This window comes from Cetorhinus maximus, chromosome 1, assembly GCF_964194155.1.
Source record: "Cetorhinus maximus chromosome 1, sCetMax3.hap1.1, whole genome shotgun sequence".
In the NCBI taxonomy this organism is placed as follows: domain Eukaryota; kingdom Metazoa; phylum Chordata; class Chondrichthyes; order Lamniformes; family Cetorhinidae; genus Cetorhinus; species Cetorhinus maximus.
In genome coordinates, this window is record NC_135879.1 from 85,836,712 (window position 1) to 85,863,627 (window position 26,916).

Here is a 26,916-nt window from a genome sequence, read left to right on the forward strand (position 1 = left end):
AGTCTTGCTTTTTAGTGCCACTTTCGCTTGAGGTTTCCCACCCGATGTGGAGGGTGGCGCCATGTTGCGCATTCTGTATTGCTTGTGAATCTCTTACTGCGCATTCTATGGCCAACACTATCTCTAGCACCTTCTTAAAATCCAGATTCACTTCGGACAATATTCTTTGCTGAATAGTGTCTTCTTTAACACCACACACTAAACAACCTCTGAGCATGTCGTTCAGAGTTGTACTGAACTCACAATGTTCCGTTAGCTGCTTCAAATTTGCCACATAGCATACAATTGTCTCACCCGGGGCTCCGTTTCACGAATTAAACCTGAACCTCTGCATCATGACTGAGTTCTGAAGAAGAGTCATACGGACTCGAAACGTTAACTCTGTTTTTCTCTCCACAAATGCTGTTAGACCTGCTGGGTTTTTCCAGCATTTATTTTGTTTCAGATTTTCAGCATCTGAATTATTTTGCTTTTGTCTTTAAACGCTTCCCTCTCCCGACCCCCTTGCTGTCTCACGCTTGCCTCACTCACTGCCCCTCTCCTGAGCCCTTGCTCACAGTGAGGGCTCGGGAGAGGGATGGGGAGAGGATAACAACAAGCAGGAGGGAGAAAGGGGGTCAGGTGAGGCAAGCGGCGCACCGGGGGGAGCGAGAGGGGTGAGTGGGAAGTGACGGGATGCGGGAAGGGGCAAGCGGGAGGGAAGTAGAAAGAGGAATTTTGGGCCAATAAGGTTCAAGGCAGCCAATAGGCTTTTAAAGTAAAAATTACAGTTCAGAAACGTAACTCACCCTAATTACATGCTTTCTTATAGGAAAGTGATTTTCATTTAGCACAGTTTTGTTTAGCAGCTGTGTTTAAGGATCACGTTAGGAATACTAAACGAGGGATAGCTATATCATTATCCTAACTGAACTCTCATTTATCAGAGCCACCGTCAAAACACCAGTCACTGCAATGGCCCTGGTAATTACCCATAACTATATATCCTTCCTACAAGTCTTTTATTGTCATCATTATCATTTATCCTCTTTGACCTCAAAGGCAACATTTTCTCCCACAGGAAGGGAGATGTGGAAGTGCAATTGTGATTTACATTTCCGCTTCCTCCATCATTGCCAATAATCTAATCATTGGTGAACAAGAAAATCTGGCCTAGTCACTGGAGATTGATTCCTATCCATGCCAGCATGCAAAAAATCAGAAGTGATTGCTTGCTTTTTAAAATGTAAATGGCATCACCCTCACCATTCAGGTTCCTTTGCAATAATCTATTGACACAAAACTGGAAACTTAGCTTCCATTAGTGGGCCTGTGCTTCCTATGAACTGAGGTTCGACATTATGCATGAAGTGAGCAGGATAGCAATGCCATCAGGCAGGCAAGGGGCCTGTATAACCTTGGGGAATGGGTTGGAAAATTGCTGACTGCCCATTGTACCATCCTATTCTGTCCAATAGACATTAAAGAAAAATGATGCATCATGCAAGAACTTTTATGTGTTTATTATGAGTAAGGAGTATATATAGAAGCAAACTAGATGATCAGGTTAATTTATAAAATCAATCTTCAAGTAACTTTCCTCTGTTATTATCATATTGTTCACCATAATTTGCTTAACAGTGTCTTCAAATTTGTGTTCTTTCATTACAGCTACCTGTTGTTTACAAATCAGGCTTTGATTTTGCACTCTCTATTTATGTCCACAAAGAATTATGCAATTCTTCTCTTCTCTAAGAGGGCATGACACCCTTGATCTGCCTTTTTCTTAGATAAAGACTAGAGGACCACTTGTCACTACAGAATTTAAAATTCAGGGATCAGTGCCACTAGACTTAAAACACAATGTAAGAAGTGACCGGTGTTAAGTAACAGTGTAAAACTGGATCAGACAAACAGTAGTAGATGCATTGAACATCTCGGGAGGTGCGGTGTTGTTGCATAAAATTTCAATTTGTTATAATATCTATCAAGCAGACATGGCCAATGGTGCCACCCCAACAAGCTGAATAAAGAATAGGGTGTTTGAGGGCCAGATGAAACTGGTATTACAGGACACATGTTAGAGGCTCTACATAGCCAGTGGAGTTTTATTACTATGATATTGAGGGTTCTTCTGTGCTCAATTGTGTGAACTTGGAACATTAAAAAAGTAGAGGTGGGGCAATCTTAATGCTATCAACCCAGTGGAGGATGGGCAGTTAAAATGTGCAAGGTGGCTTCCCCATGATTTCCCACCTGGATCCTGATGATCCTACTTTTATCTGTTCTTCTGAATAGTCAGCAAAAGCACCTGCCTTTCTTTAGATAAGAGTATCAGAGTGAGATGTTAGTAAAGGGCTATGGCTGCAAATTTAAATCAGGCCTGAGTGAGGCAGACTCTGTGATGTTTCCGCCAGGCTGAAGTGAGTCAGAGGAGCGTTAAGGTGTGAAGAGATTCTGGGGAGTAAATTTTTTACTTCCCTTTGTGGGGGAAGAAGGTACAGGAATGCTCCTCTGGGTCTGCATATGGAACATTTAGGCCTTTCCTGGCACAAATTCCGCTCCCCATTCCCTCCTCTGGTATCCTACCGGAACCCCCTTCTCCACATCTATCTGCATGCCAGTGAATGACCATAGCTGCTTGATTTTTGTGAAATAAATAGCTGCTTTGCACCTGGTTTAGGCAGAAAGTGGAACAGCAGCCCAGAGGTTGAAACAGCCGTACTGCCATGGACAGGTGGCAAACTAACTGACTCACATGGTTTGCTGCTGAAGGTTAAAATCGACCCCATGGTTGATGGAATTTTCCAAACCAGCATTAAACCGATAAACTCGACAAGCCAAATTCAAAGGTGCTGAAGAAGTATATTTAAAGAAAAATTTGCATTAAAATAGTGCCTTTCACAATCACAGGACATCCCAAAGCATTTTACAGCCTATGAAGGACTTTTGAAGTGTAGTCACTGTTGTAATTTGGAAACTTGGCAGCTAATTTGCGCACAGAAAGCTCCCACAAACAGCAATGTGATAATGAGCAGATAACCTGTTTTTGCAATGTTGATTGAGGGATAAATATTGGCTGAGACACCCAGGAATAACTCTGCTGCTCTTCCTTAAAATAGTGCCAAGGGATCTTTCATGTCCACCTGAGATGGCAGACAGGGCTTCAGTTTAATGTCTCACCTGAAAGATGGAGAATTTAATAGCGCTCATTTACATGAAGTGTATGGCCATCCCATGACACTCAGATACATATAAATGTAATTGTCGGGATCAGAGGTGTCCACTTAAGCATATGCCACATATACTCTCCCGTGGACTTGAGTTCTAGTCTCCAAGAGGCAACTTAAAAAAAGTACTGCAGGTTACAAATTGATATTGTAGCTGTCAATCTGAGGTCAGAAAAATGGCAGAGCTACACGCATAGGGTTAACAATTGAATAATACTACACAAATAAAACTAGGTTGACATTGCATGAGCATTATTACTTTAATACTCAGGGATATTTCCATCCCATTGTTGGTGACATTTTATTAAAAACTAGGAATACAGACGTTGTTTGTACTACAGGTACTGAAATATAAGGTGCGAATACCAATGAGGAAGAGTTGAGAAATGTTATTATTCACTTAACAATAAAACAAAATCCACAAATCACTTAGGTTGGTATAATCACATCTTCAGTGTGTACTAGTTAATTTCTTAAATCAGCTATAACTTGTATCTTTGAATTTAGGGGAGACAGGAAACATGAAATGAAACGCAGAAAATAGTTTCTAGGGGCCAGCATTGAGACTCTCCAGAAATAGACTTTGAGTTTTTTAAAAAGATTCCCAACACAGAAATGTTTGATAAATATTCCAGTGTGTTCTTCGTGCATACATTTGTACTCATTTTAGAAGGAAGTCTCTTTGATGTAAAAATTACATTTATGTTGACTTCATTTGAACTTATTGGACTGATTTTTGTCTACCAGTTTAAATCAATTCTGCATCGATAAAAAATGATGCGCATCATACCAGATGGTAAAGATTTTATGGTTGAGGGGTTTATATAATTATTCACAGATTCAGATGTAGATTTGTGTATGTGTACAAAGCACACTCGTGGTGAGAGCATAAAATCATTACTAAGTGAAATTTAAATGGATGAGGACAATTGAAGGTAAATTTCTGGAAGTGGTTAGAATGGGTAAGAAGGCATCTCAATCTATTAGCAGTCTTTCCCAAGGTTGATAGGACAGGGAATTAAGAAATGGCAGGTAAAAATGAAGGGCAAGGAAATGTAAGGTGCAGCAGAAGTTTTCAGGCAGGTGACTGATTAGCCATGCATTCAGTATTTCCTGTTTGGCGATTGCTAGAGTGGAAATGGTGGAGTGGTAGATGGCTGTGAAGAGCACTACCATCTGTGACACTCAGAAACACCATCCATGTAATTCCCCCGAAAGGAGATGGAGGCAGACTTATTGCTGCAGCTGAGCAGGACGTTTTGGTTGTCGGGGCCCTATGTTGCAATGGATGGTACAACTCTGCATCTTGCCCATAAATGACTCTGCCCCTTGAAGGCAGTTGTTGTCAGTTGGTTGTGTAAGTACGGCTGGTAAGTCAGCCAGCGTGGCTTTACTGCAAAGTTTAGATGGTACTACATTAAAGAAGGAAATTAGTAGGTCATGTAAGTTATATTTAAAGGAATGAAGACAATTGAAGGTAAATTTCAATTTGGAATACTTCTGAAGAACTATTTAACAAAACAGTTAGTCAGGCCTTCAATCATATCTATGCCATTGGACAAGTGCCACAACCTACCTCGAGAGTTGGAGCCTCCACTCGTGCTAATTGTCTTCCAAATCTGAGACTAGTGAGCTCTATCTGCAGATGTGGGTCCTGTTGAGAGGGCACAGAACCACCTCTCAGGCACCTGCTTGAGATCTCTAATAGTTATTCTTCAGCTAATGCAAATAGACTGAGGTGATGGGGTTCAGCAGTGCTTTAGTAGAAGGTACACAGACTAGCTTCAGCATGTAGGAATAAATACATTCTCAAAATCAATAAACTCTAAATTGATCAGCAAAAAAATTATAAGTGAGATTAAGAGGAAAAAGCACACATACAAATTCTGCAGGAAGAAAGGAAAAGGGCCCATTGGTATAAATCCACATTTCAAAAAAATATCAAAAAGGTGATCAGAGACAAAAAAGGGGACCTAGTTTAAAAAAAAATGCACACATAACGGCCAAAGCTCAACATGTTGGTAAAAAAAATATTCTGTGCCAGACCAGCTGGTGAGGTGAAGATAAATGGTGAGAACAGGCTTGAAACAGAGGATAAGCACAAAATAATAAATGTTCTGAATAATTCCTCCTTCTGATAATTCACAAGGGAGAACATGAGCAACATGTCTTCCCTAAACATTGGCAACCCAAGTGAAACCAATAAATAAATACTTATTATAAATTAAGCTACACATAGGCTAATTAGGCTCCAAACAAAAAGAGTTTTTTAACCCATAGTACTGAAAGAAACATGATAGAGATTTGCCAAGCACTGGCAATACTTATGAAGTATTCATTGCACACTGGGAAGGTGCCCATTACCAGGGGGGAACACAAGAAGTATTTGCATAACAATAACCGAGTACAGATGTTAGAATGAATCAGAAGAAAACGCTGTCAGCCTCCACTATTTCTTTGGGATAGTGCCATCCCAAGTTTATTGGGGAAGCCCCCATTAAGTGATGCAGCTCAACCTCCAATAGGTTTCTGACAAAGTTCTGCGTGAAAAGCAATGCACTAAACTCAAAATTTTTGGAATTCCTTCAAAATGGGTAAGACGCTGAAGGGTAGGAAACAATGAGCACTCATTAGAAGTGTTATGTCAACATAGGTTGGAGTAAAGAGTTTCAGGGCTTCATGCTGGGTCCACTTATGTTTCTAATTTACAGAAATAACCAATGTGTTTCATTGGTATCTCCAAACCACTGTCAGCCTACTAACGCTTGGTTAATAATCCTGAGCTGGTAACTTGCTTGGTTTTGAAGATGTAGGTAACTGTGGTTTGTGAGTGTCCTGAGATATACTGACTGATGTGATATTGTGCTCTAGATTCCAAATGGCCTGATATGTTCTTGGGAGGGAAAACAAGTGTGCATGATCATAGGTTACAATAGGGATAGTACATGAAAGCCGAAAGTATTGCTCACTTGTACATCCATAATACATTAATAGTTTTAGGTATAATGTGCACTTCCTTTAAGTGTCTTTTTTACTTCTTGTCCACTTCAGCTGTCGCTTTTCAGTGCATCCTGTGACACATAACCAATAGCACAAGAGATCTGTTAGTGTTAATAGCTTGGAAAATATGAGGGCCTGTTCTACCAACCAAAGTTCAGTGAACTTGTGCAGTGACCTCTGGTTCTGACACAGTTAAACACATTAAGAGAGTTCATCACATTAATGTGGCAGGCACCTGGGCTATAATGAACGCATCAGGTCTAGTTTTCAATGGAAATTGGAACTGGTCCAGTCAAGCTACACCCTATTGATTAGTTGAGCTGCTCCCAGTTGACTAGTTGAGGTGCCCTCGGTTGACTAGTTGAATTATTTTCACTTGAGTTGTCAAGCTGGTTCCAGTTATGTCCGGTTAGCCTGGTTAAATTTACTGGTCCTGGGTGATCAACTCTTCTGAAGTAAAGGAACACTTGGACTGTGGGACTGGGTAGGGAGTGGGATGCAGGTGACTATGAGAGCAAATAGTGGGAGTGTGGTAAGTATGAGAGGGGAGGTTGAGAGGGGTGGGGGTTCTGTTAAATGAGACCAGGGGTGGGGGTTACAACTTATCTTGTTGAGACCTTCTGCTGGCCGACTCACTCAATTCTATTGTCACATGAATCACTCAAACATACCCTGCAGACTCGCAGGATCAGTCTCTGCAGGCTGCCCTAGTAAATACAGGACACAAGGCGCCCCTTAGGGAACAAACAGTTAATGGATAATCCCTTAAAATGTGGGACAGCTCGTCATCCTGCAGCTAAGTATTCAAAATTCAAAATTTGTTGAAGGGAAAATCTAGAAAATAATTCACTCGATTCACATAAATACCACTAATAAGTGAAAAAAGAACTACCAAGCGTGTGTCTGTGTGTGCCGTAGTGGAAAATAACTTGACTGGGCTGCACTGTAAGTTTCAAATATGATACGTAAAAACACAAAACTCATGATGCAAAAAACATATAAACAGAGCAGGAATCAAAAAATAAACACCGTTAAAGTGCAGAAATGTTAAATTGTAGCAGTTAATCAAAATACTGAACTTAAGCATTATTTACAATCACATTATTTACAATTACACATTGAATGCTCCACTGGATTTTTGTCTCTTATCAAGGTCCTGAATCTTCTCGGATATAATTCTTTCTTGAAAGCCTCTCTTTGTGGGTTTGGAGGTGGCGGTGAAGTATGCTGTAAAGTAAGAGAAAACGTTTAAGCTTAAATTTATTGGGGACTTTCAAAACATGTGACAAAAGGTCTCCAAGCCAACCCCCTGCTGCAAGAGATTGCATCTTCTATGTTGCCTGCTATAAAACAGCCTGCCAGTTCATCGGACCCACAGATGCCAACAGCCAAAGTCTTGATGAATGGTGAATTTGTCCTTTGGCAATCAGAAGGAGGGTGAGCGGCGGGAGCGAGGCGTCGAGTGCCAGGGAGGCTGGGAACAGCAATAAGGTGGGAGTGGGAAGGAGGTGTTAAGTACTGGGGAAGACAGGAGGCAGCCATTACCATCAAGGGGAAACAGATGGCCTGCAGATGGAAAGGTATTTGGGCAACAAGAGGTTATCTTCTCCTATTGTATTTGTATGTTTATTTCTAATGTTCATTATTTCGATAGGGTAATTATATTAGGTGAGTTCAACTTTCCCAACATTAATTGGGACAGACATAGTGTTAAGGGCTTGGATAGAGTGGATTTCTTGAAATGTGTACAGGATAACATTTTAGGGCAATCTGTAGAGGGTCCAACAAGGGACGGCGCAGTGCTGGACCTAATTCTGGGGAATGAAGCTGGACAGGTGGCTGAGGTGGTGGTGGGGGAGCATTTTAGTGATAGCGACCACAACATGGTACAATTTAAGCTTGTTATGGACAAAGAAATAAACGAGTTTCAAAAAAATGTTTTGGATTGGGGGAGAGCAGATTTTAGTAAAATAAGGCAGGATCTGGCCAAGGTAGACTGGGAACAGCTACTTGTGGGGAAATCTACAGAAGAACAGTGGGGGGTGGGGCGGGGGGGAGTGTTCAAAAAGGAAATGGGGAGGGTACAGGCTCAACATACTCCCTCTAGGGTGATAGGAAGGAGTAACAAGCCCAGAGAACCATGGATGACCAGAGATATTCAGGTTACGATGAGAAGGAAAAGAGAGGCTTTTAGCAGGTACAAAGAAAGCAAATCAATGGAGGCATTAGTGGAGTACAGAAAGTGCAGGGTGGAGCTTAAGAAAGCAATTAGGGGAGCAAAGAAGGGATTTGAGAAAGCTCTGGTTGGTAAAAGTAGGGAAAATCCCAAGATATTCTATAAGTATATCAATGGGAAGAGGATAACCAGGGAAAGAGTAGGGCCCATAAGGGACCAATCTATGGCTGGAGCCAAAGGACACCAGTAGAGTGTTGAATGACTACTTTACATCCGTCTTCACCCAAGAGAATGAGGATGAAGGTATCGAACTCGGGGAGAGAGACCGCGAGGTTCTTGAGCAAATTGACATAGGGAGTGACAAGGTATTGGATGTGTTGGCAGGCTTAAAAGTGGACAAATCTCCAGGTCTGGGTGATTTGTGTCCCAGACTGCAGAAGGAAGCAAGGGAGGAGATTGCAGGGGCTCTGACCCAAATTTTTAATTCCTCTCAGGCCACGGGGGAGGCCCAGAGGACTGGAGAACAGCTAATGTGGTTCCACTATTTAAGGAGGGTTGTAGAGATAAACCAGAGAACTACAGGCCAGTGAGTCTCACGTCAGTGGTAGGGTAACTATTGGAGAAAATTCTGAAGGAGAGAATCTATCTCCACTTGGAGAGGCAAGGTTTGATCAGGGCTAGTCAGCATGACTTTGTCAGAGGGAGGTCATCCCTAACAAATTTGATTGAGTTTTTTGAGGAGGTGACCAGGTGTGTAGATGAGGGTAGTGCAGTTGATGTGGTTTATATGGATTTCAACAAAGCCTTTGACAAGGTCCCACATGGGAGACTTATAAAGAAGGCAAATGCACACGGGATACAGGGTAATTTGATGATTTGGATTCAAAATTGGCTTAGTTGTAGGAAACAGAAGGTGATGACAGAAGGATTCTTTAGTGACTGGAAGCCAGTGTCTAGTGGCATACCACAGGGATCTGTGCTGGGTCCCCTATTATTTGTCATTTATATAAACGACATAGATAACAATGTGGGGGGTAGGATTAGTAAGTTTGCGGATGACACAAAGATTGGCCGGGTGGTTAACAGTGAAGTTCAGTGTCTTGGGCTACAGGAAGATATAGACGGGATGGTCAAATGGGCAGAAAAGTGGCAGATGGAATTTAACGTTGAAAAGCGTGAGGGGTGGTACGCTTTTGAAGGAGTAATTTGACAAGGAAGTATTCAATGAATGGCATGACACTAGGAAGTTCTGAGGAATAAAGGGACCTTGGCGTGTGTGTCCATAGATCTCTGAAGGCGGAGGGACATGTTAGTGGGGTGGTGAAAAAGGCATATGGGAAACTTGCCTTTATCAATCAAGGCATAGATTACAAAAGTAGGGAGATCATGGTGGAGTTGTATAGAACCTTGGTGAGGCCACAGCTGGAGCACTGTGGGCAGTTCTGGTTGCCACATTGTAGGAAGGATGTGATTGCACTGGAGGGGGTGCAGAGGAGATTCACCAGGATGTTGCCTGGGATGACACATTTAAGTTATGAAGAGAGGTTGGATTGACTTGGGTTGTCTTCGTTGGAGCAGAGAAGACTGAGGGGCGACCTGATCGAGGTGTACAAGATTATGAGGGGCATGGACAGGGAGGATAGGGAGCAGCTGTTCCCCTTTGTTGAAGGGTCAGTCACGAGGGGACATAAGTTCAAGGTGAGGGGCAAGAAGTTTAGGGGGGATGTGAGGAAAAACCTTTTTACCCAGAGGGGTGACAGTCTGGAATGCGCTGCCTGGGAGGGTGGTGGAGGCAGGTTGCCTCACACCCTTTAAAAAGTACCTGGATGAGCACTTGGCACGTCATAACATTCAAGGCTATGGGCCAAGTGCTGGTAAATGGGATTAGGTAGGTAGGTCAGGTGTTTCTCATGTGTTGGTGCAGACTCGATGGGCTGAAGGCCCTCTTCTGCACATGTGATTCTGTGGTTCTGTTTTCATATGTTTATCACTTGTATTTGTATGTTTATTATGCTCATTTCTTGGATTTGTATTCATTTTTTTGAGTTTTGTTTCGCTTATATCTACTACTTTTTTCAAATCATGCTGTTAATTGATGTCCACGTAGGTTGTACCATTATCCATTCCGCACAGGGTTTACCAGAGAATGTGAGGTTATTTCCTAATCACTTTGGGTGTAAAGAATGCTACCCCTGAATTATGATTGACGCTATATTATGGCAACAAAGGTACTTATGGCAATTGTTAATCCTAGAAAGGCTTTTTTGATGCTTCTCGATGAGAAAAATTCTTTTGATATATTTTTCCTATCCTGAGAAGTTTTCAATATAAAAGCTTATGTTTTGCCATTGTGTCCCTTTGTGTGTGACTGTATTCAAAAAATCAAAAGTCTTGAAATGGCTAAATGCAGACCATTAATAAACTCTGTATTTGTATAATGCATTCATATACGTGAGATGAGGAGATAAATATCATTGTGCTCTTTGTAACACATTGCAAACCTGATACGAAAATGTGTACTGACACGCCACTGCCTTTTTGCCTTGCACATTTACTCAGGCAGTTTTTTGACTTAGGTCAATCCAGTTGGCTTCAGCTGGTACTGTTTCCAGTTTAAAGGGCCATTGAAGCAGCCACATAGCAACTGGGTCGCCTTAATTCCAACTGGCTCCAGTTTTCCTGTTAACTTGTTCCAGCAGAAATCAACTGGTTCCAGTAAGATTCAAATGGTTACGATTGAAGTCAACTGGGCAGGTGGAATCACAACTGGTTTCCCATTATTCAGTACCAGTTATTCCAGCTGTATATAATTGAACCTGTAAACAAGTCTACTGGTTCTAGTAAGATTCCAATGCCTTAGTTAAACCCAACTGGACAAGTAGAAGTACCAACTGGTGTCCATTTATAACCTGCAGTTATTCCAGTTGCATTCTCTTAAAACCGGCTGTGGTCTGTTATTCCGAGTAGACATCGGTTATGACCAGTCGGTATTCCCAACTGGCTCCAACTGATGCTCACTTGAGGAGGTGGTAAATGAAAAGTGATGGCAGGTCCTGTCGCACAAGAGCTGCCACAGGAAGATATTAATTCCTTTTATAATATAACCAAACCAATCAAGCAAAGGTAGCCTGGGATCAGCTTTACCCAGAGCACAGCCTGGTTTCCTGAGTGGGCCCCACTTATGCCACTGCGCTGAGCTGAACATCTGCTTCTTCTCAGCATTCAGGTCAATCAATATTAAAAAGGCTGGAACTGAGGGATTTCTAGGTGAGGGATATCCACTTCTGACATGATGGACAATGTTAGAGTGGACGGAGGATGCACACCAAACTGGCCTTGTTTGGCCTGGGCCAAGACCCATTCTACTCAGATCCCAGCCGACCTTCCATCCCCTCCACTACACCCCTGACTGGAGCTGTAAATTTAATGGAAAAGAAAACTGGGCAGAGTGCATAACAAATTGCTGATTTGTTATCGCCTGTTTTTTTATCCTTCCCAAGATAAAATTTTACCCTGTTTTTATATGAAGTTAAGGTTAATGCCATTGTAGAATCTTATTATAGAATATTCCTTTGAAAAGATGCTTAATTGTTTCCAGGAGCCACCACAATGTTCAACAGATTTTAACTTTGGGTAATAATATAAATTGAGTAATATCAATTCAGCAGCACCTTACACATCTTTCCCAGTTTTCATTTCCAGATCAGGAAACATGTATCACCAGCAACTGAAGCGACATTGTCCATTTTACACCTTTGCCCAAAGTCAAAATTACCCTCAATATCTCAACAGTGATAGAAAGTATTAGATTTTTTATTTTACAGGTTAGATAAGCTCTCTAATACTCTCATATGGAGTCAGTGGCATTTAAAAGATTGTCATAGCTCAATGAAATATCTCAAATTCCATTTGTGCACGGGCCACTGAATTGGCGATACTATGATGTTTAATGTGGGAAATGGATCATAGGACAAAAGAAGAAAAACTCTATAATGTGGAGATTATTTTGACATTCATTCCATTTCTATAAAAAAGTTAAATGCCATTAGCATGTTTATACTTATTTATTTTAAGTGTGTCATCTGTAATGCAACCAGCTCATTTGATCATAAAGCATATGATCTTTGTTTGACTATATATTCGACTAATAAGTCATTATATGCATTGATAATTTGACTAATAAGTCATTATATGCATTGATAATTCATCTCTTTAAACAATTCTTGAATTACCCATTACTTATGTAATACTATATGCTCTACACATATTTTGAAGCCTCAAATCTAGTGGAAACGGGGCAGTAGCCCCTGACCCACTGTGAAGTATGACTCAGCACTCCAATCATGCTGATGGTATGGCCAATGCTATTTCCCCAAGGGCTTAGCAGTGGATAGATTGATCGCTTGTCTGATACAAGTCTTGCTCCTTCAGCCCTGATTGCCAATTCAGCACAATGAGAGAAGCATGCACTATGCATGCTATGTCCAATATCAGCTGCTGCTCCAGCCAAGGAGGAGCCCAGAAGGTAAGATTTTATTTCTTTTTGTGGGGCCAGGGTGAGCAGGGGTGCTCCTCAAGGTTCCACACAGACAATTTAGAGCATTACCATGTTAGGCCCCCTTCCTGATTATGGACCCATATCAGGCTAGCGGTAGGTTATGCCACTGAATATTACAGCAAACCAGATCAGGCTGCTGCCAGAGTCTTCTATCACGATTAGCAGGAGGCTGACCAATGAACTGCATCAGCCATCCACCCAAAAACTACGCATAGGAAAATCCACCCCAATATGATGGACAAAAATAAATAATCACACCCAACCAACAGCAACATATTAAAAATCTCCATTCATACAGATGACCATTAACCTATTTGTAATGTTTCTGCTTGGTAGTTATTACCCCATATCTTATCGATGACCAAGAAAAATCCTAGGGGAAAATTTCTGTACCTGTAGATGTTTAGGAAGTGAAACTTGCTACACATGGAGTAATTGAGGCGAATAGCACAGGTGCATGGTAAGGGGAGGCTGAATAAGTACATGGGGGAGAAATGAATAGAAGGATATGCTGATAGAGTTAGATGAAGAGGGGCAGGAAGAAGCTCTTATAGAGGATAAACACCATTAATGATCCACTAAATGTATTTATGTATTAAAATAGCCAAGTAGTTCAGTGTAAAGAAAAATAAAGTATTATCCTTTAATAATTATGAAATACTTTGGGATTCAAGGTAAAGATTCATAAATGTGAATGTGTGTGGTGTCAAATATTAAAAGATAATAATGAACGTTCTTAGGCAACAGAGTTGACAAGACACATGCTGATCCCAAAAATCGCAAAAATATATGTGAATAATTGTGGTACTTATCAAAGTAAACAGAATCATTTAAGGCAGATATCCCTACAAAGCCAGTTTTCGTTGTTCAAGGCTGAAGGTGCTCAAAAAGAATGCCAAAATATAAGAAGTGTTAATAAGTCTCAAATGTACAATATATATCACAGATGCGGTGCATGAGTGCTCAAGTTTTACACATTTGAGGTTTCCCTTATGATGTTTTTGTCCTGTCCATCTCTCTTGGTTTCCAATCAGATCTACTATTCATTGGTTCTATTTACAGATGCAGTCAAGAGGCTTTCAACCTGTACAGGTACCAGCAAAACTACCACAATATGGCTATTCTCATGGGCTTTCGGGAGCACAAACAATGAGACAGCCAGCAACCATTCCATCAGGAAGACCGCCATCCCAGTCAGTTAAAACTTCATCGAAAAAACTGACCCCATGGGATGCTGCATCGCAGTCTGCTGTTGGTTCAGTAGAGGAAGCATTTTCCAGCAGAAAGATCCAGGAGTCAATAGCAAAGAATATTGTTTCAGCAGCCCGACGGAAGACGTTGCCCGAGCCTCCAGAGGAATGGAAGGCACGAGTAGCTTATGTCCCCCCAGTCTCAAGCACTTACTCTTCTATTGCCTCTTTCCAGGTCAGAAGACCATCTAGCATAACATCCTCAATCAAAACTATAGCATCCATTCCAGCATCTACCATCCAAGAGCGTTCAATGTATAAACAGCCACTAAGTTACCAGCAATCACTGACTGACTCAGACCTGTCCGCTGGGGCATACTCTGAACATGAAACTTTAGGAAAACAAGTAGCTGATCCAAATTATAACCCTTATCCACGGGGCTGGAAAAAACAAAGTTGAAACCATTAAAGGAAAGAAAAGCCTTGACCTTGATTCATCATTTCCTCATGCTGAAGATTACTGTGCTGTTTGTATTGACAGGAAAAATGTTAAAAGAGAATCAGATAAGAAAAAGGTGATATGTGAAACACTGTTAGATAAAGGAAAGGCATATTCTGGTTATTATCACATCTAGTATTGAGTTTCCATTGTTTGTGCAGCACCTGAAGTGTTTTTGTACACGTATTTCAGCAAGGTGTTCAATTACAAGTTATTAAAAAATACACACAAATGAAGTCTATTGTAGTAAACACGAAGCTTTTATATATAAAAAGTATGCAATGACCTGTATACTGCAGCAATAGCTTCATGGTATTATTTCCAGATAAGATAACTTACTGCCATTGGCCTTAGAGACTACATAATGGAGTTTTGGGAGAAATTGCAGTTATAAAAATGGGTGTTTAATTACGTTGCAGTATTCACATTTTATATTGCACAATTCATAGCATTAGAGAATTTCTTGGCCAATACAATGTATACGTAGAAATAGCTGCCTAGGGAGGATATTACAGTTCTCTAACAGGTTGGAAGGATTAAGTTGATACCACAAGAGGAAATACAGAATCTGGCTCCAGACAGAGATCAATGGAAAATGACAAATGTAATAAACCAGGACAACAAATTTTGAGTTTGCTCTTTATGGCATTGTAACGCACTCTGGCTGACAAGATGTGTTTTACTTTTACATAATGGATTTTAACCTGTTGTTCCCATCCCTTGTTGTGGACTTCTCCATCCAGCATATTGACATCATACACTAAGAATGAAAACAAAATAACCTTTGCACTCCAAGGCAGGCAATGTTATGTAGTAAGAAAGCAATGTGCATGCAACAGATTTTCTTTTAGCTAGGAAATGCACTTTGTTTTATTGAAATATTATGGATGTAGGACATTTTAAACAACAGCAATGTCAGGAATTTCCTGGAGGATAAGGAACAATAAACCATGGCAATACGATGTTGCAAATACATGAAATTTAATCTGCTTGACAAACAGAAATGTTGAATTTTCCTGTCTTAGATATAAAGTACTCATTAGAATCATGTGTTTGTCCCCCCCAAAAATAGCTTACCTTGTTAAACACAGACTACATTATTATAGTATTGACTATGAAAAATACAAATAAAAGACAGTATATGTACATAATTGTACTAACACAACTATTCAACTACATCACAACCATTGAAAATGTACTGCGGATTTTTTTTTTAAAAGCCTAGAGAATGTTTGACCACAAAAAATCTTATCATCTATACTCTTAAATCCTACAAATATGCATTTTTCTTGAAAGTTAGATAAATATCTTGAAAAGAACTAATAATGAATGTGAATAAAAAGGGGTTAGTGGAAATTATACTGTTTAATGTATGTCATTAGGAGGTTTAAGAATTACTTGGGAAGCACTGAAGTGTTTACTTTTTGACCAGGGTTTATTTCTCAACTGGTGAATGTGAACGGATAATCAGTGAATTGGAAGGACAATTGTAGATTGTAGTACGTGCAATGTGTTTAGAGATATGAGTGTGGAATTAAGGAGAAGAAATATTTTGAATTGTTCTGCTTACTTGCTAACATGTAGGGGAAAAAAGTCAGTCTTGTTACGTTCTTCTATTCAACGTAAATGTATCAATCATATGCCAAGGATTGGTAAAACAATTATGTGGGTTCTTTATTTGAAGTTACGACTATATGCACACAATGTTAACTGGGAGACTATGTACACATGACTTCTGCAAACTGCTGCTGTAGACTGAGTCATGGGATGAGGTGGGGAATGATTGACAGCAGTTTAAGATACATGTACATCATATCACAACGAGTATAGTGTGATAATTGCTAACTAAACAGTGCTGAAATTATGGAAATCTGAAATATATGTTTGATCCATCAACAACTGAAAAGAAAAAAGATCTATGTTGTGAGTAGAGATCCTTTGTGAGAACTCAAACGTAAGTCATGATATGCTCAAAAAACTAATCTGTCTCTCTTTTCAGTTGTTGACAGATGCACGATGTATTTTCAGGATTGTTTGTTTTTACATTAATACTTAAAAATAAAGGGTGCAGAACGTGGATGCATAGCGCACATTTTTTGGATGCTATGAAATGGGCCAAAACAGTGCGTGCAGCAAACACAGACACTTCTGGTGACAAGCTTGCAGTTATCATCCGCCGAAGTATACAGAGTAGGCAGATCATGACATCAATCAGCGTGTAAATCTGATTCGATGCCAGTGCTGCCATTTTAGAGTTCAACACACCCACTAATGCCACCTCTTAATCATGTAGGGCTGAGCACCCACTCAGCAGCAGAATGGAACCCCCCTCCCCACTATCACCACCGCCAGTAAGAGATAATCAAGTACATGCAAGTAAGTTGCTGATTGATTTCTTTTGGGTGATGCTATGATTGTACAAGTTATTTAAAGCTGCTAAAGACTACAGCAGGTGCTGAAAGAGTTGGTCCTGAATATAAGGCTTCTGTACAAACCAGTTTCCCCCAAACAAAGGTGAAGTGGAAGTCATTCCCCTAGGAATACAGCATAACTGGGAGAATGAACAAAGGTGACACAGAGCTGAGCAGCTCTGGAGAAGGGAGGAGGAGAAGGGAGAAAAGCATTGTCAGCAAAAGCCATATCCACCAAGGCTGTTTAAGGAGCAATTCTCCTATTTGAACCTCAGTGAAGAACAAAGTCAGATTTTAACTCATTCAAAACCCGTTAGTTTACAGAATTGAAATCAGGCCCAAAACGAAGCATCTATGGTTCAGTAAGGACATCTGTAGCCAAATCTGCCACAGCCACAATTCAACCTCAGGACAAGGATGGCATTGCCACTAGTTGTGAGGGTGAGGATGGCCATGAACATTTTTGCGTCGGGCTCTTTCCAAGCTGGAGCAGGTGATATTTGCAACATGTTGCAGTTTGCAATCCACTGTTGCATAAGGGAGGCCACTTAGGCTAACTAATCAAAGACAGCTGACAACATTTCACTCTGTCTTGGCAGAGGGCAGCCGGCAAAGCAAAGAAATGCTTTCACCAGGATTATAGGCTTCCCCACGGTGCAGGGTGACGCTGACTGCCACACATTGCTTTTCAGGTGTTGCATTTTACTCTCGGATCTACCACAATTAAAAAGGGTTCAACTCCCTCAATGTCCAGCTGGTGTGCAATCATATGCAGTGAATCATGCAGGTCAACATTCTGTGCCAGTTTACTGTGCCCCCTGTAGTTGAGCCACCATGGCAATGCAAAGGGTGGCTGCGAGGCAACAAAGGCTATCTTCTGACCGCTTGGCTGATGATTCCAGTGTGCAACCCACAGCATGCATAAAATGATACTATGCTGCCACACAAAATATGATACATTAGACGTGCTGAAATCATGCTTTTGCTGTTTGAGCCATTCTGTAAGTGCCCTGCAATACTCAGCAGAGTAGGTATCAAGATTCATGGCTGTCTGCTGTATACTGCACAACCTACCAATCATGAGTAGACAGCCTTTTCTATCAGCTATTTGGCAAGCAGCTGAGGAAGGGAAGGAAGAAAAAGTATTGAAAGGGATGGGCAAGGAAGATGAGAAAGACAGAAGCAAACCTAAATGATCTTTTCTAACTGGGCTGCTCATGAAGAACTCATCCAAGTGCAATTCTGGATAATGTAAATCCTATTTTCTATTCACCAGCAGTCCTGCACCTTGCCTTCCCTCTGTCACTGACTATCACATCATCACAGATTGCCAAAATACAAAAATAAAAGAGAATACAAGATAAACATTACAAACCAAATTTGTAAGTGAAACATGTCAGATTGGGTACAAAAGTCATCCTGGGGCCTTTCCTTAGTGCCTATGTTTCCCCATGTCTCTACCTGTCCTAGTGCTCCTATGCAGTGCTACCCCAGTGGCTGCGACATGGCTGGTAGGTGGCTGCTTACTGAGCATAAGGGTCTGGGCTGACTGGCTGACGGGCAGCAGTAAGGGCATTGGGGCAGTGGCAGTGGTGCGGCGACAAATTATGTCATCCTGAGAGAGGACGGGAGAGAGCAGGCTTGTGGCGCACAAAATCCCTACAAATCCCCCAGGGTAGAGCTTCAGCTAATAATATATTGGAGTGCTGGTCTTCGGACTGTCCGTTGCTGGGCCATCATGACACACTGCAAGATCCTTTGAACACTGGTATCAGCAGCCATGATGGTAGTAGTCTGAGCTTGCACGGCAGCAGGCTGTAATTGCATGAGAGCAGTATGATCTTGCACAGCAACAAGCTAACCTTGTATGGCTTCACTCTTAAGTTTCCACTGCAGCATTCAGACATTAGGTGGCTGCTGCTTGTGCTGTAATGGAAGCTGAGACATCAGCCATCGGACACTGTGTCATGCTTGAGTCCACAAGTGTGTGGAAGTGGCCCATGCTGGAATGCATGGGCTCCAAGCTCTTTGCAAAGTTGATGCTGGGTTCCTCCATGTTCCTTGACATTGACCACAGGCTTTCTGGCAGGTTTGCCAATGCACCAAGCATTTCATTGTACATATCCATCAGCTTTCTTTTGTATGTTGTCTGTCCCATCAAAGTGCCCATCTGTGTCCCCTGCAGCAGAACTTGTTTGTGACATCGCCCTCCTGTGAGCTGACGTCTGTGCTACCAATGCCCCTATCCAGCTGCAGGCCACTTATGCCCATTGACTCCCCACATGAATGGTGGCTGTGAGTGTGAGATTAAGTGATGGTGTTTCTTCCTCATCACGTTATTCTTCCTCTTCCACCTGTTACTCTTCAATCACTGCCTGATCAAGTTGCAGTCCTTGGATATCTGAAAGGAAAAAGGCAAAAGTGCAGGGTTGTGGTGAGGGGAGGGCTGAGAAAGTGAGAGGTGCATGCTTATACCATCTGAAGTTACTAAATCTGAAGAGATTGGAAGATAAGGCAGGTGTGAGAAGGGGGATTAGGTTTGAGGATACCATTATCTTCTCTCATTTCAGACCCACTGATGGCCACAGCCTCTGTAATGGCTGCTCCAATGATGGTGAGTATGTCTCTTCCATGGGGATAAGGACATGCATGCACTTGTCTCCTGCTCTTTAACACTTGCTGGCCTCCAGTTATGCGCCCCCTTGTCCTGCAAGACTGAGGAAAGTGTCAGTGAGTGAGGTGCAATCTGCTTGAGTGATGTGTTTGTCCTGGTTAAACAGCTGGCTGCGTGCTTGAGCTGTGACATGTGGGTGTGAGGCTTGTAGCAGTGCAAAATGTGTGAGGGTGAGGTGAAGCCATGAACGTTAGATACAAGTTGTGATTGATAGAGATTGTTGGTAGGTGATTAATAGGGACATTAAGTGGTATCTGAGTCTAATGGTGAAATTGGTGGAATGTGGCATTTGAAAATTCATTCATTGACCTTGATGCTCACTTGAGGTCATTGAAATTTTTGTGGCACTGCAGCTAGGTCCCAGGTTTTGACTCCTGACTTTAAATGTCAAAGCGACCTGCTTCCACTGCCTTCTAAGAGTTTGACTGGAGCGCCTCCTGGTCCTCTGTAGATAGAGCACATTTCTCCTCCTCTGCATCTCCTCAACCAAGGCCTCCAGTGTAACATTGGAAGATCTTGGAGCCCGCCCTCTCTCGTGATATACTATTTTTCCATCCTTCCCAGGTCAAAATCAGTTGTAGAATGATTTTCAGCACCTACTCCAGCCACAATGCAGCTTCCCTTGAAGAGTCACAGGCTGGCTTTAAGTAATGCAGGTTAGCTTTAACTGGTGGTAGCCTCTCAATTTTGGCCCCTACTGAGCTCCGCAGCCTCTCAACAGTGGGGTTAGCATTAACTGCACACTACAATCATGATAATGAGCAGGAACCACAAAGTTAATGTGTTGCCTGCATTGGAAGCAAAGGAGCAGGTAAATTGCATATCGCAATCCTCATGCATGTTCCAGTGGTGAAGGGGGATGGTCGGGTGGGGGTGGTGGTGGTGGTGGTGGGATGATGGGGATTGTCAAATTTTGTGGTCAAATTGTTTAGCTAAAATATCAATTATTGTGCCTTGTCCAGCAGTACATTGTTTTATTTTGGGCTTAATCACAAAAATTAGCATTTGGCCTTTATACTTCCTGCCCAACTTGCTGAAATCTTAAAACATTACATAATGTAAAACATTTCAACATCAAGTACAATGCTTTATTATAGCAACATGGTGTTGAATATAAAAATAAAACTTAAAAATTAAGTAAAGCTATTACAAAAACAAATGGACAATTTGATCATTACTTGATGTTAATGCTCCGTATTCTTCCTTTCACTAAAAACAATGGGAGCACTGAAACTCATATTATCAAGACCTTCACATAATGTTCCTGTCCTATCAATTTTTTATTGTCTTCAACAAACCTCCATAGTTCTAAACACAATGTAGACACATTGTGGAACATAAATACAGTGGCATAAAAATAGGTGTGATGACTCCATCAACTGAATAAGAATAAAAGAACAATATCTGAAGTGTCTTAATATTTACTGTATTTTAGGCACATTTCAACTGATATTCTTACCTTGGTGTTATATATCATATGACTTAAATTGAATTTCTAATTGTATTACAATGCTTATATTCACATGTAAGAGAGAAATATGCAACACTTCAACACTTGTTAAACACTGAAAACTTTTTATACATAGCATGTCACATTTTTGAAATGGTAAATTGACACAAATATTTGTTTTTGCTGGCAATATTTGTCAATTGTTATGCTCCTGATATAGAATGATACAGAATTTTGAGAGCACTTATTTGATTTGCACAATTAGTAATAAAAACTCTGTTCTGCTATAAAAATGCTTCAAAATAAACTATTTGGTTGCTGTATCATTTTTGAAGAAAATAATTTCTTGAAAAGCATTTGAATATGTTTCTGTTAAGCTAAAAAAAATTCTATGCATTGATGCCATAAAGATCAATATATACTTGTATTTTTATCAAAACTCACTTTGCTTTCAATGAAAATTAGTTTGGTAGTAGTTATTTAGCAAAACATGTCACCTTTTCATCTAAACTATTTAAATATTTGAATCATTGTCACTTGCTTGATTAATCACATTTGATTTTGAGCTTTATGCACCAAAAAATACATTCATAGTCGCCTGTCAGTGTAACAGTGAGAACTCACAGCATCTATAGTTGGGAGGGAGAAATAATCAGATAAAGTCGACACTCCTACTTGATATCCATGATTCTTGTTGCAAGGTACATGAGAATGGAATTGGGCTTGGTGATGTTCCCTATAGTGTTGAATAATTTGGTTACACACACTGTGTAGGCTTATACATGAATAATGATCACTTGTGCAACATTCAGAAGGGTGGCTGGCATCGATGAAACTATACCTTAGCTCGAGTCAGTACCTTAAAGGTAGAAGCAGTGAAAAGAATTAGGAGAAAATAAATAAGGCAAGAGTAGATAGCACAATTCCTATGAGAGAAGATATAAATCCCATTAGTTATTTTTAGCCTGCCCTCAGTCTGATCACGTGCACATGCCCATTATTGCCATTTACTACCAAATGGAACACATCGGACTAATTGGATCTCTAGACAAAGGCTTCTCATTTTGGAGCTGTTTTCCAGTTGTGCTGATTAAGGAACCTAACCCGCCAGACATACTCAGAATAAATAAAAGCCTGGGAAAACAAATAAAGGAAAACAATAACTTTTTATAGGCCCATTCATATAAAAAAAATCCCAACTCACCTCGCAAAGACATAATTAAAAAGAAATGGATGCCAAGCCAAAGAAAGTGTTGGTAGAAGAGTTGATTAAAAATGTTAATCATGAGGCACTGGGGACCAGAGGCCAATGTAAATTGGTGTGATGGCTAAGTGTGACTTTCTGCAGGGTAGGATGCAGACAGTAAATTTTTAGATGAGCTGGTTGGGGGAGGTTGGGGGGTGGTTTGGGGTGTGGGGGTAGTTCTGTGGGGTCAGTCTGGGTCTTTGCAATAATTACCCAGAAGTTAGAAGAGGTTTTAATTCTTCCAACTTTTTCTGAGTAACTATTGGTGTAACCCTGGCAGAACCATTCAAAGTTCATGACTGAAATTGCATTTTCGGATGGTTCCCAGCATAGGACAATTGTCCAGAGGAAGTGTGCACTTCTGGGCAATTGTCATGCAAATCCTTACCTGGGAACATCCAAGAGGGATTCCCAAGTGCATCTTTGGGGTACCCCCAAATCCGACACTGGTCGGAGGTTATGGCCCACTGTATTTTTGTTTTAATTTATTCTCTAGATATAGGCAGTGCTGACAAATCTGGCATTTTATTGTCCATTTCTGGTTGTCCATGAGAATATTGTAGTGGCTTGATACAATTAAGTAGCTTGATAGGCAACTTCAGAGGGCCATTAAGAGTAACCCACATTGTTGTGGGACCAATGTCATATACAAGTGATATTGGGTAAGAACAGTCCTTCCCCAAAGTTTGTCTGTTGTGCTTTTATGACAATCCAATGGTTTCATAGGCACTTTTAATTTTAATTTTTAATTTCCAAATTTCTTTATTCATTTTAACTGAATTCAAATGTTGAAACGGCTACTCTAGGATTAGAACTCATGTTCTCTGGGTTACTAGTCCAGTAATTACAACTATACTTTTTAATCCATATTCGTTGCATCGAACCTATAGATTGAAAAAGAAAGCAAAATTCCAGCAACAGCTTGCATTGTAGCACCTTTAATGTAGAAAAACACCCCAAGGTACCTCACAGAAGTATAAACGGACAGAAATTGATACCGAGCCAAGAAAGGGGATATCAGGAAAGATGACTGACAGCTTGGTTAAAGACATGAGGTTTTAAATGGGCCTCATTAGAAGCTAAGATAAAGGAGAATGAATAAGACACCAGAATTGGAAAATACAGGATTCTTAGAAGGTTGTAGGGTTGGAGGAGGTTACAGTAATCAAGAGTCAAGGCCATGAAAGGATTTGAACACAACGATGAGAATGTTAAAGTGGAGACATTTGGGCCAGGGGTCCAATGGAGGTTATTGAGCACAGGGATGGCTGAACTGGACTTGGTAGGCTATGAGACATCCAGCAGATATATAGATGAGTTGAATTGTATGAAGCATGGAGGATGGAAGGCCAGTGAACAGAGTACCATCTGTGCCTCATGATCCCCCACCCTTTGCAGGCAGGCGGCAGTCCCTAGCATCCTCCAACCCCATTTACCCCTGTTTGAGGGTGCCTCAGCCATTGAGGCACCAACTCCTTGCAGCTGCAGCCTCAGCAATGGCCACCACTTGTGGTGCCACTGCTGATCAAGTGCCAGCCCACTGATTGAGCTGGAAGCTATTGGGGTGGGGGTGGGAGTGGGGTTGGGGGGAGTGCATCTTTAATAGGGATGATGGTGCCAGTGGTCGCCACTTAATTGGTCACTGGTGGGAGTATGCCTCCTTGCATTCTGCAGGTAGCCAAAAGAAAAGAGACAGAATTCAGGAAACTATAGGTCAGTTCGCCTGACATCTGTTATCAGGAAAATGCTGAAATCCATTATTGAGACAAACAATCAGATTCAACATGGGCCAGAATTTTGACCTTGATGGGCGGGTGGGCCCCACCGGCTTGGCGGCGGGCGGGCAGCCGAACTGCGCCGCCAAAACGGGGCCAGCCGTCATTTTGAGTGGGCGGGCCAATTAAGACCCGCCAAGCAGCCTGCCCGACAGGAAGTGCTATGCGCCTCCTGTGCGGGGCGGGGGGGGGATTCCCCATCTGTCGAAGTGCGCTCTTTCACGCATGCGCACAAAAGAGCACACTACTCCCTGAGACTAAGTGCTGTCTCAGGGAGAGCGCTGAATGTTTAAAAAACTTTAAAAATAGAGAAAGAAAAACATTATTAACATGTCCCCCTCATGTGACACTGTCACACGAAATGGGACATGTTAATAAATATGAGTGAAAATTTAATGAACTTTTTAAAAACTCCCGCCAGTGAATGAGGTTTTATCTTTTTTCAGAAGCCCGCTGGGGCTCCTGGCCTGCCCACCAGCCTTAAGGTTGGACGGGCAGGACTTTCAATGAGCTTAATGATCCTGTCAATGACCTCAATTGGCCATTGACAGATTGGCGGACGAACAGCTGATTTCGCTGTCCGCCCGCCTTCCTAAAAATTTAAATGGACCGGGATGACGTCGGGGGTTCCTCCCGATGTCATCCCGCGTCATTTTCCCATCGGCGAGCAGGCCCCGCCCCCAAATTGCCGACGGGAAAATTCTAGCCATGGTTTTACGAAAGGGAAATCATGTTTGACAAATTTATTATAGTTGTTACAATCCCCGTGGGAGACCTGTAAAGCAAAATAACCAAATTCACAGAATCACAGAGTCACACAGTGCAGAAGAGGCCCTTCGGCCCATCGAGCTTGCACCGACATGTGAGAAACACCAGACCTACCCACTTAATCCCATTTACCAGCACTTGACCCATAGCCTTGAATGTTATGACATGCCAAGTGCTCATCCAGGTACTTTTTAAAGGATGTGAGGCAACCCGCCTCCACCACCCTTCCAGGCAGTGCATTCCAGACCGTCACCACCCTCTGCGTAAAAAAGTTTTTCCTCACATCCCCCCTAAACCTCCTGCCCCTCACATTGAACTTATCTCCCCTTGTGACTGACCCTTCAACTAAGGGGATCAGCTGCTCCCTATCCACCCTGTCCATGCCCCTCATAATCTTGTACACCTAGATCAGGTCGCCCCTCAGTCTTTTCTGCTCCAACGAAAACAACCCAAGTCTATCCAACCTCTCTTCATAACTTAAGTGTTTCATCCCAGGCAATATCTTGGTGAATCTCCTCTGCACCCCCTCCAGTGCAATCACATCCTTCCTAATATGTGGCGACAGAACTGCACACAGTACTCCAGCTGCAGCCCTACCAATGTTCTATACAACTCCACCATGATCTCCCTACTTTTGTAATCTATGCCTTGATTGATAAAGGCAAGTGTCCCATATGCCTTTTTCACCACTACCATGCCCCTCTGCCTTCAGAGATCTATGGACACACACGCCAAGATCCCTTTGTTTCTCAGAACTTCCTAGTGTCATGCCATTCATTGAAAACTTCCTTGTCAAATTACTCCTTCCAAAGTGTATCACCTCACACTTTTCAAGGTTAAATTCCATCTGCCACTTATCTGCCCATTTGACCATCTTCCTGTAGCCCAAGACACTCAACCTCACTGTTAACCACCCAGCCAATCTTTGTGTCATCCGCAAACTTACTAATCCTACCCCCCACATTGTCATCTATGTTGTTTATATAAATGACAAATAATAGGGGACCCAGCACAGATCCCTGTGGTACGTCACTGGACACTGGCTTCCAGTCACTAAAGAATCCTTCTGTCATCACCCTCTGTCTCCTACAACTAAGCCAATTTTGAATCCAAATCATCAAATTACCCTGTATCCCGTGTGCATTTGCCTTCTTTATAAGTCTCCCATGTGGGACCTTGTCAAAGGCTTTGTTGAAATCCATATAAACCACATCAACTGCACTACCCTCATCTACACACCTGGTCACCTCCTCAAAAAATTCAATCAAATTTGTTAGGGATGACCTCCCTCTGACAAAGTCATGCTGACTAGCCCTGATCAAACCTCGCCCCTCCAAGTGGAGATAGATTATCTCTTTCAGAATTTTCTCCAATAGTTTCCCTACCACTGACATGAGACTCACTGGCCTGTAGTTCCCTGGCTTATCTCTACAACCCTTCTTAAACAGTGGAACCACATTAGCTGTTCTCCAGTCCTCTGGCACCTCCCCCGTGGCCTGAGAGGAATTAAAAATTTGGGTCAGAGCCCCTGCGATCTCCCCCCTTGCCTCCCCTCAGCAGTCTGGGACACAAATCATCCAGACCTGGAGATTTATCCACTTTTAAGCCTGCCAACACCTCCAACGCCTTGTCATTCACTATATCAATTTGCTTAAGAGCCTCGCAGTCTCTCTCCCCGAGTTCGATACCTTCATCCTCATTCTCTCAGGTGAAGATGGATGTGAAGTATTCATTTAACACTTTAGCGATGTCCTCTGGCTCCACCCATAGATTGCCCCCTTGATCCCTTATGGGCCCTACTGTTTCCCTGGTTATCCTCTTCCCATTGATATACTTATAGAATATCTTGGGATTTTCTCTACTTTTACCAGCCAGAGATTTCTCATATCTCCTCTTTGCTCTCCTAATTGCTTTCTTAAATTCCACCCTGCACTTTCTGTACTTCACTAATGCCTCTGCT

At 41.7% G+C, this 26,916-nt stretch overlaps 1 protein-coding gene across 3 annotated transcripts in view; it reads left to right on the plus strand.

Moving 5' to 3' along the window:
* LOC144681530 (synaptopodin-2-like) overlaps positions 1 to 21,490 on the plus strand; it is a 156,017-nt gene extending 134,527 nt beyond the window's left edge. For all 3 annotated transcript variants that reach the window (XM_078543189.1, XM_078543197.1, XM_078543180.1), the window contains one exon: positions 14,006 to 21,490. In XM_078543189.1, the coding sequence (XP_078399315.1) occupies positions 14,006 to 14,593 (588 nt within the window). In that variant the 3' untranslated portion in view covers positions 14,594 to 21,490. The remainder of the gene's footprint in view (positions 1 to 14,005) is intronic.
* The last annotated feature ends 5,426 nt before the right edge of the window (positions 21,491 to 26,916 follow it).